The 16,186-nt window shown below is 46.0% G+C and overlaps 1 protein-coding gene across 1 annotated transcript in view; it reads left to right on the plus strand.

The window, feature by feature from the left end:
* LOC119394903 (disintegrin and metalloproteinase domain-containing protein 10-like) overlaps window positions 1-14,299 on the plus strand; it is a 37,790-nt gene extending 23,491 nt beyond the window's left edge. Inside the window, exons 10-13 of the mRNA XM_049416014.1 lie at window positions 7,617-7,816; window positions 9,310-9,512; window positions 12,974-13,091; window positions 14,205-14,299. Of these exons, the coding sequence (XP_049271971.1) occupies window positions 7,617-7,816; window positions 9,310-9,512; window positions 12,974-13,091; window positions 14,205-14,299 (616 nt within the window). The remainder of the gene's footprint in view (window positions 1-7,616; window positions 7,817-9,309; window positions 9,513-12,973; window positions 13,092-14,204) is intronic.
* The last annotated feature ends 1,887 nt before the right edge of the window (window positions 14,300-16,186 follow it).

The following is a 16,186-nucleotide window of genomic DNA, read 5'->3' on the forward strand; positions in this document are numbered from 1 at the left end:
TGCGTTGTGCTCCGAGATACCTTGCACACAAGACCCACGTCACGCTTGGTTGCCATGGGCTTCTGCTGCGCTTTCGGATGCCGAAACAAATCAAGTGAAGGCAAAAAGCTGTTTATGATACCGTCCGGGAAGCGCAACGAGTTGCGAAGGAAGGCTTGGTTACACCGAATCGGAAGATAGAACTTTCGACCGACGTTTTCGACGCGACTATGCGATGTAAGTTGCTATCCTCTCACTATAAGTACTCGTCGAGGTTCGCGCAAATCGCTGCGTGCTATAACGCCGCAGACACGTCTCAGTTATTTGGGCAGTACGTCGCTTTTCCTCACACGTTTTATTGCTGCTTCTGCGGGGTCTGTACTAAGTGTTTTTTTTTTTCGAAAATGTGATTGCGAAACTTCAGAGATTCGGCGCAGTTCTTTTGAAGAAACACAGTTACCGTGTGAAAGCTCACATTAGGTGTGGTACTCTCTGTTTTTGTTGCGTGCTCGTTTTTTTCTGTTTTTTTCCCCCAAAGCAAATAGCTTTCTCTGGCTCTTTGACGCCGACAGATCCGCCGGTGGACTTGAGATAAAAGGTAGGTAGGCAAAGCGTGCGTGTCCAACCGAGTCGCAGGGTGCATTCATCGTTTAGGAACCTCACGTACACGTGTTATTTAGCGCGAAGGTTTACGTGCGTTTCGTTTGGAGGTTTATATCCGCGAATGGCTTTCCGCCGCGGTGGAGCAGAGGTTGCGGTGCTCGGCTACTGACCCGAAGGTCACGGTCGACCTCGGCGGTCACATTTCGACAGAGGCGAATAGCTTGAAGCCAGTGTGCCGTGCGATTTCAGTTTTCGTTAAAGAACATCAGATGGACAAAATTTTCCAGAGCCCTCCACTGCGGCGTCTCTCATAATCATATCGTGGTAGTGGGACGTAAAACCCCAAATGATATTAATATCCGCGAGTGGAGCTCTCGCGAAGGAAACGTTTACGGTGGCAGGCTAGTTTATTCGTTCGCTTGCTCGTTCATTGAGCAGCGAGTATAGTTCGTATGTCAAGTACGTCTACGAGGCACACTTGCGCACTATGGTTGGTGCGTCTAATCTCTTAACGAATCAACCAACGCTGTCTAAATGTATCGACTGGAAATGATGTACGCCTTCTGGCGCATTCTTCTTTCAATGAAGCTCCGAGCTGCTGCTTGCACTGACAGTCATTTTCTAAATAAATAATAGTCGCCACTATTAATACAGCCAACACCCATTGCCCATGTGTTTCTTCCACTCTAAAAACTGTCCGCACCTTTTGTGAAGTCTTCTTGCCCCTCACCAATAACCGTCCTCTGGCTAGTTTGCGCTTCCTTTCTTGAAAACTCGGCGCTCGGCACTTTCCTATCAAGGATGCTTTTTATTAACACGCACGTCATTCGTGACCTGAAAGTACGGCGCGCCCGGCGATAATGCAAGGAAAGGCACGCGAGATTGATAGTTATTGTTTCGGGACAGAAATACGCCCCATAGCACGCGCTTTTTGTGAGGTTGCTAAACAGTTAACAGAAAATAGCGAGCGCAGAGATTTTGTGAAAAAGAAAAAGCAAGTGAGCCAGATGCTGGATATTGTTTTGTAGGAAAGAGGCGTCTCAAATACGCCCTTTTGTATTGCAGTGTGCAGTGCTACATGATACAGGCACGTATAGCGGCGTTAACTATATTTACCCAACCGATACTTCGGAACGGCTACCTCTAGTGCGTACTGGCAGCCTCAGTGCGTCATTGGTATGCGCGGCGAATTCGCCTCGCGAGGACGACGTGTACAACGTATAGGTTTCAGAAGGCTTCATGTAGAGCGGGACATTAACGTTCAACATCACACATGTCCTTTACAAACGTGTCCTAACATCTCCTAAACGACATAAAATTTAAAAAAAAAAAGGATACAAAGATCTACACGGCTAGTGCGAATGCTTAAAGCGCGCCGCCTGGCAAGCGCGCGCTCCCTTTGCGAAGCGTCGTCTGCTGCGCAAGAGCAAGGTAGGTGGCGCCATGCTCGAAAAGAGAGTGCGAAGGAGAGGAGAACGAGGAGGAACGCGAGCGGAGGAGGAAAGTGTCGCTACTTTACGAAGTTTCAGGGACTTTAAGCTCCACACCTTTCTGCCGACCACTCGTTCTGTCTGCACCTCTTCAGCAATATTATCAGCCTTATGTCAGCTCACGTTTATAGTCCCGTTGACTCACGCATACTTCAAAGCCCTAGAGTTCATACGCCAGCTCAATATTTATTGATCAGAGGCGTGAGTTACAGAGGTGGGGGGTGCCATGACCTGCCCCCGAAAACTCTTTCACAGGAAGTTCTTGATAAAAATATTTCGTCTGAGTAATCCCTTTAAATAAAAATTTCCTTACTGTATTGTAACCACGGATAACTCATATTTGAAGGTACGACATCAAAAGGCGCCAAGTAGAGCACCAATTATGCGAGATATTGGAGTGAAAAAGCATTGACATCATAGTCGATAACACCAATTATACGCTAACAGACTCATGAGTCGACTCACTCAGACTCACTCAGACTCAGACAAAGCCGTGAGTCTGAGTCTGAGTGAGTCCGAGTGAGTAATAATTTCGTGAGTTTGAGTCCGAGTGAGTCCGGCTGAAAAAATTTTCAGTGAGTCTGAGTCCGAGTGAGTCCGGTTGAGGAAAAATTTCGCGAGTCTGAGTCCGAGTGAGCTCTAAGGGCAAAATATATTTCATGAGTGAGTCTGAGTGAGCTCCACATTTTTTGCCGACCTATGATGAGCACACTGGCAAAAAATTGTTCGAAAAGGCCCGACCATAATGTCAGAAGTAAAAAAGTTTCACTTAAAGTGGACTTGGCTCTTTTAGAAAACAAACGCCATATTAAATGCGAAGCATTTCTTAGCGAACTTCTGCGAGTTTGAGCGTATCTATCTATCTATCTATCTATCTATCTATCTATCTATCTATCTATCTATCTATCTATCTATCTATCTATCTATCTATCTATCTATCTATCTATCTATCTATCTATCTATCTATCTATCTATCTATCTATCTATCTATCTATCTATCTATCTATCTATCTATCTATCTATCTATCTATCTATTATCTATCTATCTATCTATCTATCTATCTATCTATCTATCTATCTATCTATCTATCTATCTATCTATCTATCTATCTATCTATCTAGCCGCCTACGACTTTGTGCTCTCCTGGCCGTTTCGTTAATCGGATGTATACCAAAATTGGTATGGAATAACATGACCGTATTACGAACATAAATGACAGGTCATAACATGAAAATCATGACATGCATGTCATGAACAGCATGATTTACATTCCACGGCCTTGGGGCTCTTGCGGCCATTCCGTTAATTTTATATATACCAAAACTGGCATAACGTGACAAGAGCTCATGGCGAACATAATGACAGGTCCTAACGTGCAAATTATGACACGGATGTCATGAGCGGCATGATTTACATGACATGGTCTCGGGGCGCTCGCGGCCGTTTAAATGAATAAATGTATACGGAAACTGGTATGGCGCGACATTTCGACATGACGAACATAACTGACACGTGGTAACATGAAAATCATGACACGCGTGTCATGCACGTCGTGATTTACATGCCACGCTCATGACGCACTCGCGGCCGTTTCGCTAAGTTGATATACACCAAAATTGGTATTGCGCGATGTGACTGTATAAGGAACATGAATAACAGGTGGTAACATGAAAACCATGACATGCATGTCATGTACGTCATGATTTACATGCCACGCTCATGGTGCATTCGCGGCCGTTTCGCTGGCTTGATATACACCAAAATTGGTATTGCGCAATGTGACTGCATGAAGAACATGAATAACAGGTGGTAACATGAAAACCATGACATGCATGTCATGTATGTCGTGATTTGCATGCCACGCTCATGACGCACTCGCGGCCGTTTCGCTAGGTTGATATACACCAAAATTGGTATTGCGCGATGTGACTGTATGAAGAACATGAATAACAGGTGGTAACAAGAAAACCATGACATGCATGTCATGTATGTCATGATTTACATGCCACGCTCATGGTGCATTCGCGGCCGTTTCGCTGGCTTGACATACACCAAAATTGGTATTGCGCAATGTTACTGTATGAAGAACATGAATACCAGGTGGTAACAAGAAAACCATGACATGCATGCCACGCTCATGACGCACTCGCGGCCGTTTCGCTAGGTTGATAAGCACGAAAATTGGTATTGCGCGACGCGACTGTATGACGAACGTAAATTAGAGGTGTTAACATGAAAATCATGACACGCGTGTCATGCACGACATAGTTTACATGCCACGCTCATGACGCACTTGCGGCCGTTTCGCTATGTTGATATACACCAAAATTAGTATTGCGCGAGTTGACTGTATCAAGAACATGAATACCAGGTGGTAACATGAAAACCATGATATGCATGTCATGATTTACATGCCACGCTCATGGTGCATTCGCGGACGTTTCGCGGGCTTCATATACACCAAATTTGGTATTGCGCGACGCTTCTGTATGACGAACGTAAATTAGAGGTGGTAACATGAAAATCATGACATGCGTGTCATGTACGACATGATTTACATGGCACGCTCATGGTGCGCTCGCGTCCGTTTCGCTAGATTGATATGCACCAAAATTGGTATTGCGCGATGTGACTGTATCAAGAACATGAATAATAGGTGGTAACATGAAAAACATGACATACATGTCATGATTTACATGCCACGCTCATGGTGCATTCGAGGACGTTTCACTAACTTGATATACGCCAAAAATGGTATTGCGCGACGCGCCTGTATGACGAACGTAAATGAGAGGTGGTAACGTGAAAATCTTGACAGACAAGTCATGTGCGACATGATTTACATGCCACGCTCATGATGCGCTCGCGGCCGTTTCGCTCGCTGGATATACACCAAAATTGGTATTGCGCAACGTGACTGTATGACAAACATATATGACAGGTGATAACTTGAAAATTATGATATGCATATCATTTACGGCATGATTTACATGCAACGCTCATTGTCCGATCGCGGCCGTTTCGCTAGCTTGATATACACCAAAATCGGCATTGCGTGACGCGAATGTATGCCGAACGTAAATGACAGGTGGTAACATGAAAACCATGACGTGCATGTCATGTATGGCACAATTTACATGCTACGCTCATCGTGGACTCGCGGCCATTTCGCTCGTTTGATATACACCAAAATTGTTATTGTGCGATGTGACTGTATGACGAACATAAATGACAGGTCCTAACATGCGAATTATGTTATGCATGTCATGTACGGTATGATTTACATGACACTGTTATAGTGTGCTTCCGGTCGTTTAGATAACTGGATATATACCAAAATTGGTATTGCATGACAGGAGCGCGTGATGAACATAAATCACCAGTCATGCAGTGTATATACCAGAATATACGTTTCACTGGCATGGTATATACCATATTGTGCATGCACGCGTGCATGGCAAATATGTGATATATGGTGAACTAGATGCCATGGCATGAATGATTTCATTCGGCTCAAAAATAAAGAAGGCGATGTATGCAGCTCTTTGCTGGCTGCTTCGCATTACATCGATTCCCACAGTGCGTGGGATCTGCCGGATTTTTTAAGCTTCGAAATAGTCACGCGCCATTATCCCTTTTTTCCACCTTCCACCGTGGGAAGAATGCCCTTGCAGCGACGTATGAAATGGGTACAAGACATTATACAAGACATTTTTTTAATTGTTAATTACAATACCTTGTCTCTGTTGCAGTGTTTGTTTCCTACTATAGTCCCATGCACGTGCCATCTTTGATACCATTTTTAATATTAAATCCCGCATGTTATAATAGGTTATATAACGTTAACTTCTGATAGATATTACTTTGCATATTTGTAACCCACGCGGAAGCTATATATATATATATAGATATATATATATATATATATATATATATATATATATATATATATATATATATATATATATATATATATATATATATAAACATATGAATGTTGTATCAACAGTTATGTCAGCCGAATGTATCCACATAAAAACTTAAAAGCGTTCCACGCTTTCTGCCCTGCGCAGTCCATCGGCGGGACCATGCTGCGACAACCACTGCCACCTGCATGCCTCTAACGCGCCCTGTCATCCTGCAACGGAGTGCCGAGGGAAAGCGTTGTGCTCGTATCCTTCGTTTATATGTATGAAAAAAAACAAACAAACTCGCAAGCACATTGCACTCTTGTAACACTTGAAGGCGAAAGTGTGCTGTACACTTTGTAACGCATTAATACCTGTGTAACACGGGCACTTTTGAAAGGCCATCCAGTCGATGGCCATCGAAACGTCACAACTCTATCGAATCGTTGGGGTTGTCGCGCTGCTACACGGCAATTTTGAAAGGCCATTGATGCGTTAAGACCTTTCTCGGGAAAAATTGCGTGGCGCTGCGGATCTTCATTTTCGTTTCCATGTCCTCTAAAGTTAAATAATACAAATCCACTTAAAAGCACAAATATGTCTGATTTTGTTTAAACATTTCAATGAGGTGTTTATAGTTATAAATACATATTTCTTGAGCAGCGAAACTGTAGCGACCGATACACGGCAAGACGGCACGATGAAGAGAAGCACATTGCTGTTGTCAAGAGTATGTGCGATTCGCACATTTCAAGTGTAAAAATGCTTTATTAAGTAATTCGCAAAGCTCACATACACTGCTCTTAAAGCATACTAGTCAGATTCAATTTTTCTTTCTAATCGTGAGTACGAGCACACTGTGAACGATAGGGCACGTTCGTGCTGTTTCGGCTTCCGTTGCTCATTGGCTATCGAAGCTTCAATAGAGTTGTGGGGTGCTCCGTTGTCTCGATAGACTATTGACTCGACGGCCTTCGAAACGTCCCGTGCAGGAGCTCGTGCTTGATCAATGAGTCAATTGACTATCGGTTAGAAGGCCTTCCAAACGCCCGTGTGACACGGGTATAAGTTATACAACCGGGATCAGACTTCTTGCAAGACATAACAAGAAGTAGTGTGAGAGACACGCATTGAATCACCTTGATGTTCGCAGTCGATTGCTTTGTTCCTACCCGTAGGCGTGCGCACTAGGGGGGGGGGGGGAGGTCTGCCCCATACATTGACTTAAAGGGGGGGGGGCTGCGATGAACCTTACTTAAGCAACGTTATAACACTGCCTGTCCGTTACGTGACATCCGTGCACCAAAATCCTCTTACTTCACTTACGGCTCCCATTTCTGGTCTTACGTTACGTCCATTTGGTCACTGACGATTAGAGATGACTTACTTTCGGTGTATACTTAACCTACTTCCGATGTATAATTCTGGTTAAAATGTTTAAATTTCTTGAATGCACAGCACACACATTAATTTGCACTTACTCCCTTATATGTCTTCTGTACATCACCTCGACATCTCTACCTCGGACGGGCTTCGCCGCTATCCCAAACAACTTTTTGCACTTTGAAGTTCCTGATGGCAGTAGGATAGCATGAAGAAGCCCACGTGTCATTACGCAGCGACTTTCCTTGACAGTACGCGTAGCGGCCTCAACGCCTCCTGCCCCCTGGGAAAACCGAAGCCCAACAACACCGTTTGCAACAAGGGCAGGCAGGTGTGCATCGAAGGCGAATGCCTCGGCTCCATTTGCCTCAAATACGGCATGCAGCCGTGTTACCTTACGGGAGATCGCTACACGGTGGACGAGAAGTGCCTCATTGCCTGCGAGAACAAAGGTAGGGCGAAGAAGTGATTTGCTCTTAGGGATTTGATCTATCTCCCTTGGTGCTCTTTTATGCAATTTTTTTCATTGCTGCGATTTTCCCGAATTCTATTGGCGAAAAGTAGTAGCAGGTGCTATATAAAAGCGCAAACATCTCCTGAACAAAAATTAATTAAAAGAAAAAAAATCGGCAGATACCACGCGTTGTGAGAATCGGTTTCATGGGAAGCAGTCAGCGAATACTTGTATGCTGTACTTTATGACTTTGAGCCAAGTGTTACAGGTGGACCGACGTGTTTTTGTAAGTGTAGTAGCTGTGTGCACATCGTGGGCTTACCAGGCACGTCGACAACACTGGCGTTTAAAGGGTAACTTATGGTGCGACGTAACGTCAGCCCTCACGTTAGAGTACATACGTCAGTATTATCGAAACTAAGTGCACCTTATGGTGCAGTCATGTGATTATCATACGCAACTTTCGTTAACGTTTTCCTCCGGGGTCGAGCAATGCTTGAATATAGCTTGCTGAATCATAGGAATGCAAATGTAATCTTTATTAGACTGCTATAAAAGTGGAGCCAACACTGGAACCACAGACGTTAATCTGATCTGACGCCTGTATCGTAGGAGTACATATGTAGTGTTTATTGCTTTCTTGTATAAAATTAGATGGCTAACACCACAACCACAAATGACGTTGCACCGTCATTACGCCTGCATAGGCTATTTTTCCAAAGCAGTTTATAGACCTGGCGTGGCTCTGTGGTAGAATACCAGACTGCCACGCAGAATGCTTGGGTTCGAATCCTGCTGGGATCCTAATTTTAATTCTTTGCATTCGTCGGGTCAACGCTGCCGACGTCAGGTTTTTCTTAACGCTCTCGCATTTAAATTACCAATGTCTGTTCTCGCCGTTGCTGGGTATATATAAACTGTCAATTACCTGTGGCGCACACCCGTACACCGCGGCCCGCGGTAAAAGGGTATGTGCCACACGTGTCTGCACGAAAGGATTTCCCGATGGACGCGACAGGATTTTCGCGTTATTGATGTCATGACCCGACAGTCATATTCGTCAAATCCTCTTACCCTCCCATGGCAATTTTGGTCTACACCAAGTTAAGGAGGCAATCACAAGAGCACCCAGACGTAGGCGTCTGGATATATAGATACGTAGATAGAAACGCTCAAAGTGCCAAAGGTTCGCTAAGAAATGCTTCGCATTTAAAAGTAAGTTAGACCAGTCATATAGTGATTGTTGAAGGAAGGATAAGACACTTATTTCTGTCTCCCAGTTGGGGACACGGCTCAGTGCCTGTGGGATGGGGAAGTGGGGGTAAAGATGAAGGAAGAAGGACCAGTCATGCGAGTGCGAGCGAACGGTTCGCTTTTCGCACTATTTGTGAGACTGGATCCCTGGCTTACTTTAATGCGCTGTAATAGAACTTTGCCAGCGGGTTTCGTCGCACGCAATGTTGCTGTACTGGCTTTCTGCACTGTCTGCAGGAAAGTGTAAAGACGCTTGCCACTATCCCGCCATGAAGTCGCTCTGCGGGGCAAGGATGCCACCGGGCTCCGTTTGTGACGGGCATGGCTACTGCGACATCTTCCAGAAGTGTCGCTACTCGGACGAGCTGGGATCACTGACGAAGCTTGAGGATGCGCTTTTTGCCTCCAAAAGCTATAAGTCTGTCGAGGAATACATAAAGGTGAGTCGGCTGGTTCGCGTGCTGCTAAGGGATGTGCACTCATTGTTCACCTGACTCGGGCATTCCCAGGATTTGGGGACGTTTGTGCGTGGCGCCATCTCTTGGCGGTAGCAACGGCGTCCTGCCATAACTGAATGGGAAATGGGCGAAAAAAATCATATCTCTTGAAAAAAGCAAGCTATCAAAAACGACTCGGTGTTCTATACAGTAGAGACCTACTGGAACGTTTTGGTAACATTAAAGTATCGCACTACAAAGCGTGTGGCTTCCCAGGACAATTGGACGCCGCCCATTAGAAACACACGGGGACCCATTGTAAAATTTTAAACACTTCGGGAAGCCACGCGGTTTGTGCTGCGACACTGTAATTTTAACCGAATGTTCAAATAAGTTTCTACTGTATAGAACCGGGAGTCGTTTTTGACAAGTAGCTTTTTCGTCAGAAATAATTTTTTTCGCCTATTTCCCATATATCCTCAAATCCTGGTCATGCTATTCGATAATAGCGCAAAAAACGCAACTCACTAATGATAAAACCTCGATCTACCGACAATCAGTGAACGTTGCTTGAAATTTACGATTGTGCGTGCGTGGAACGTGAAGTATATGGAAATTAAATTGACACAAGGTTAAATTCTTTTGGATGTTCACCGCTGTCTGTGGCACTGACACTACTCATTATCAGGAGCGTAGTTTCATGGCTGTACAATACGTTTAGCTGTCAGATGTACACCATGACGAAATACCACGACTTCAAAACGTGCATAATCATTGGAGCTATAACGACTGCCAAGCTAAGATAGGCTATACTTGCTAATAGGCACTACAGAAAAACAAAGAAAAAGAAACATACCGAAAGCTACATTATGCACGTGTAGAATTGATTGCCTGCTGATAGAGAACGCCTATGCCGTGTCGTTTACGGTAGGTGATGATAACAGAACGGTTAAAAATGCCACCATGTTAAATTTCACAGCAGCGCATTCAGGTCACCTGCAAGGCAGAGATTGAGTCTGCGCATAAAGCTCTCGCTTTCGTGTCTGTATAGATGGCCAGCACTGACGATGTTGAATCCGCTATATTGTAGCATCGGCAATGGGGAAGCTAGATTCGTGACGTCACTGGGATGTTATCAGTAAATTGCACGCAGGTTCTGTCCTCGCTCTGGAACAGAGGCTAATAACATTTCGGCCACGTCTTTCTCGCACTGTTGCTAACCCGTTGCGGTGGTCCAGTGGTTATGGTGCTCGACTGCCGACCCCAAGGTCGCGGGATCGAATCCCGGCCGCGGCGGTCGCATTTCGATGGAGGCGAAATGCTGGAGGCCCGTGTACTTGAACATACATGCACGTTGAAGAACCCAGGTGGTCGAAATTTTTGGAGCCATCCACTACGGCGATCCTCATAATCATATCGTCGTTTTGGGACGTGAAACCCGAACAATTCTTATCGCATTGTAACAGGTTTTACAAAGCAGTGAAATATGCCGTGTTGACGTCATCGTAGCTGTCACGTTGTAGCACCAGTACGTTCAGAAGCCGTGTTCGTCACGTCACCTGTAGGCTATCAATACCTTCCTAAAGTGATTTGCATTCGGGCTCCCTACAGCTAAGCCTTGGGAGCGGCGTCTGTTGAACTGTGTTTAAGCCAACCGTATACGGGAAGAGAGAAAAAAACGTGTTCGTGCTGCAGGCAGTAGCTGTGGCATAGAGTTCATGGTCTGCTCGTGTAGCAAGTTGTACAGTTACTCAGCAGGAATCGTACTGCACCAGCTTAAAATACTCACGCCAGGATAGTTTACATAGCTGTCATCGCTCCATCGTCGAATCGTCTGAGCGGAACGTGACTGTTGTGGTATCAGAACAGCGACGGCATGCTTCGTCGTTTTACAACTAAACCGAAAGTGGGTTTTTGTGGCCATTTACCACTGTTTTCAAAAAATGAGAATTCAACGCAGTCTTCAGTAGAGCTCCAAGGGGGAATATGTTGAGCTTAGCTGAACTAGAAAAAGACAACCGTCGCGCACCTAAGAAGAAATAACGAAAAGTGCGATGGTGGCGTGCCGATTGAGGCGCACCGGTCACATACCATACTGGTTGTGAAGCGTCACATCCATCGAACACGTGGTGACTCGTGATGAGAACACGTGGTTGGATTCACAGACGACAGGGTCGCTATGCACGTAATGGTGGAGACACTAAGCAGCACACGATGAATGAAGATTGGTTAAGAGAAGTTTGTTCGCCTCGCCCAACACAAATTAAGTGCCTCAGACACACCCAGCCTAGTACTTCCTAGAGACAGGCACTCTGGCAGGAACTGACGATTTCTCTGGGACAATAATGGTTGACGACGTCGCGGCCAGTGACGTGGCGACTCGGGCATGCGCCATGAAGGCCGATTGCGCTGCTCTGATATATCAATCTTGATTTGAGGTGGCAAGCGATCAAAGTGCATAACAATCCGTGAGCCGTCGAGCTCTTGCCGATCTGCGCAGTTGGCATTCGATGGGGCTTGGTCGCTCGATGGCAGCTGCGTTTACACTTCGTGAGAGACATTTGTGAATCCTGCTTCGTTTACTGGCGCTGAAGCAAGTAGTGTATTGCATCGCTGTCTTCATGTGGCTAGCTGACGACTGCCCATCCCTGCATCATTTCGTAAATATTAGCGACATACTGTTATCCCGTAATGCTCGCAGTTCGCACCCTGGCGACCTAGACGCCGGAGTCCTACCTCGCTAAAGAATGCGCGCATTTGCATAAAAAGTAGGACTCGATGCAATACAAACAGCGCTGTCATACAATTATTTTTGTCGAGTTGCTGCTTATGCTAGACAATTGGATCTAGGGCTATAATGGGAGATCGCAAAGCCATTATATTTGTCAATGGCTCAAACTCAAAGGTCCGTCCCTGAAACGAGGTTTCGCGGCGTGCCATGCCTTCCGATACTAATAGAGTCAGTTGTGTTCGGTGTGGCAGTAGATTACCGTCATTAATGTGGATGCTAATAGCCTGCGGCGGACTGCATTGGTATAGAAAGTTCTGGACAAAAAAAAAAGAGAAAGTGTCCGATGTCGGTTGTGACTGCCGGTATTTCACCAGCAGTGGCTGTTCTCTTTCTTTTTTTAGTGTGTGTGTGTTACTGATATAGATGTGTAGCGTCGAGCAGAGTGACTTGAGTCTAAGGCGAGAACAAGACTCATACAGAACTGCTATGCAACTATACTTAATGTATATAACATCAATCTTATGTCAGCGTCCTACAAATTCTGTTATAGCTCTGGGTACAACCCACATTTGTAGTTCTGGCTTTTTACGTATTGCTGCTCAGTGCTGAACATGTCCTTATATCAACACGCCCGAACCTTTACGCTGTCGCCCTATGGAAGGTCCAAGTGCAGTAAAGCGTACGTTGCTTGCCTGTGAGACGATGCCGGCTCCTGTTTCGCACTGGTTCGCAGGCGCACCCGTTCAAGTCGTTCTTCTACCTGCTCCTGTTCGTAGGCCTGATGGCGCTGTTCTTCCACTGCTTCTCCGCGCACACGCCCAGCAGCCACCCGCTCAGACCACAGCCCAACAGTCCGAAAGCCTTCGTAAGCCTGCATTAAATATCTTCATCTGAAGATAACCGCACCGCACTGTGCGCTCTAAATGCCTTAACAACATTACAGCTGTATAAATGATGCTTAGGTCATCTAATACACCTTTTTATTTCTATAGCTTGGTTCAAGTTGCGTGAAGCGCGTGGTATATTTCGCCCCTAAGCATGGAAAAATATGGAGGCAACTGATTATCTACAGGAATCTTTAGGCACAGGGGTGCGCAAGGTTCTCCATCAGAGAAGCAGGGGGGTGCGAAGCTTCACCGCAGCGACCCCCCCCCCCCCTCCACACCACCACCCTATTGGTTGAGCCCGAAAGAAAACAAGCTTCGCAATACATACAAAAAAAGAAAAAAGAAAAAATTAAGATTAAGCTATGGCGTGCTTCTCACAACGGCCTGGATTTGCTGCTTGGCTTTCCGGGGGTTCAAGTGGGAAGTAAACAGTTCTTGGAATGCTACATCAGGGACCCTCGGCCGCCATTGTCGTCAATAACCTGCATGACCATAAGCTCGCACTATGAGCAATGACGGTACAGGTCCATCTGAGTAAAGGAAAGGAGTAGACTTGGCGCCCCCTTAAGATGCCCGGGGGTGGGGTGTGGGAAGGCATCTGCACTACCCACCATCCCTGTGCGCACACCATGGCTATAGGCGCAGAGTACCTCTCACAAGCCAAATGTGTCCATTAGGTTTAGAATCGATTTTCCTCTTGCATCGTCATTGCCAAAACGCCCAATTGGAGCGCGATAAACGTTCAGTGGCGCTGTCTTCAAACTTTGACAGATAACCTAAAAGCTCTGGATGTCAAAAATTTTATCGTACGGTAATCTATAGAGAGGTGGCGAGGTCTTCGAGCTCGCTTGGTAAAAACTTGTTCGCAGCGGTGAAAAGACCAGAAGCGATGCGTTAGTGCATAATCGACCGGTGCTTTTCTGGTTGCGAAATGCACCCACTTGTTCATAAAAAAAAAACCAAAAAAAACCGCCTAAGACTGTAACGCACGAGAAACGAGCACAAGAGTCGTTAAGTGGTGCGCGATGAATTACCTCTGCATGGCGCCCTCTGCCTTGCCTTGTGTGTATTTCGCAGAGTCCGCGACGGACGTGAGACTCGGAAGGGCCGTGTTCGTGCTTGGAACCGAGGAATCGTTCCTGTACCCCTGGCGCGGAGATGCCGACCGCTAATCGCTGTCGGGAGAATATACACAACGATTATTCCTAAACGCTGTGTCTTCTGAATCTTGACATGCGGGTTTGGATAGTGAATGCTGCAATAAAGATACGTACGATTAACGCGTGATTGGTTGAACTTTTCCCGCCACGAACTAGAAACTTTCATCCGTGCATCTTTAAATAATGCACGGCTGTGCATCATTTAAAATTACATCGGGGGCTTATCCGAGCTTAACGATCTACCGAGCTTACCGGGCTTATCCGAGTACGCTTACTGACGCATTTCACCCCTATTTCACAAGCAATCTAAGGTTAGGACACACAGACGGAAGCGCTCTAGCAACTGTTTTTTTTTATTACAAATCTGCCCTACATACAGTAAAACCTCGGTGATACGAATCTCGCGGGGTTACCAAAAATATTCTTATCATCCGGAATTCGTATCACCAGAAAACATAAAAAATCAGTATGCGACAAAAGAAAGTTGGCACACGTTTTGATTTAGTGTTTCTGAGGGCCGCAGCGACGTCATGAACAGCTCTGAATGATTGCCAGTAAAGTTTTTAGACGTCAACGATCATACCTGTACTCGTAAATATGCGGTGCATGCGCGCGTGTGTTAATAATGAACCAGACGTGTTGTGCCCCGTGACCGCTAGTAGCCCCTTCCTAATCATACAACACTTTTCTGCATGACGCGAAAGTACTGCGGCGAAAGTGACTTAAAAAGCGCTTTGCACACGGTAGATAGAGGCCAAGCTCCTTCACCAAGACCGTCCGCTTCGTCTCTTGGGGTCTTCGTCCGCGTTTCATGGGACTTCATGACGGACCCGCAGCCCAAGTTTCAGTCTCGTTTCATAGAACGTCTGATTGCTGGGACATGGCTTGCATCGACGTGGCAGGCATGTGTTAACACAGTACAAAGACGCTGCTGCCTCGAGCACAGGAGCACGCGTCAACGCGTCGAAAAAAAAAAAAGCGCGACGTCAACGTCATCTGTAATCTAAACGCGAAGGCGCATAAAGGCCTCCAAGATTCGAGCGCACTATCTCGGAGGCAACGACGCACCGTTGATGGTCGCGCAGCGCGTATGCCCGCGCCCGCGCGTGAAAGCTGCGTCTTCCGCGACAGCGCGGGCAGCATCTGTTCGTACCTGTGCGCCAGCGTACGTTCGTATCAAACGTCGCGGGGTGCAAATCGGTTCGCAACAACCGTACTCCAATACATTGCAGGCTAATGGGCCTTGGCCGGGACCACAGAAAAATTCGTATCACCTCGAAATTCGTACGAGCCGTGATCGTATCACCGAGGTTTTACTGTATATTGAAAATCTGCCTTACATGCCATGCGCAGAAGGCGTGGTATACAGTTTACCACTGGCATGTAGCGGGAAATACATCGGCCAAACGGGCCGACGTATCAATGATCGGTTACGGGAGCACAAACAAAACGTTGCTCGATACAGAGATGGGCACCTGTTCACACATTGCAGTGACTGTGGCTGTTCACCTGTTTATTCAAAATGTATCATAATCAGCCGCCACAACGATAAGTCCACTCGAGAAATCATCGAAGCAATGACCATAATCATAGAAGGGGCGAAATGTGTCAGCACACCATCGATAGTGTTGTCAGAAAAAGAAATGATGTTCCTGAATTCGTCAGTGCGCTGAAATTGTCACGTGGCCATAAAATCGTTGTATATGTAGGGCAGATTTTCAATAAAACAGTTGCTAGAGCGCTTCCGTCTGTGTGTCCGTGTGTCTTCCTATAGTCCGTGTCCACTGGCGCTACCCTTCCAAGTATGAATTTCCAACTCGCCCAAGAAACAGCACTCCTAAGCACCGGGACCACATGTTTCACCTTCGAGGGTGCAACTATCTGTACGGAGAGCTTTTT

This window comes from Rhipicephalus sanguineus, chromosome 5, assembly GCF_013339695.2.
Source record: "Rhipicephalus sanguineus isolate Rsan-2018 chromosome 5, BIME_Rsan_1.4, whole genome shotgun sequence".
Taxonomy (NCBI): Eukaryota; Metazoa; Arthropoda; class Arachnida; order Ixodida; family Ixodidae; genus Rhipicephalus; species Rhipicephalus sanguineus.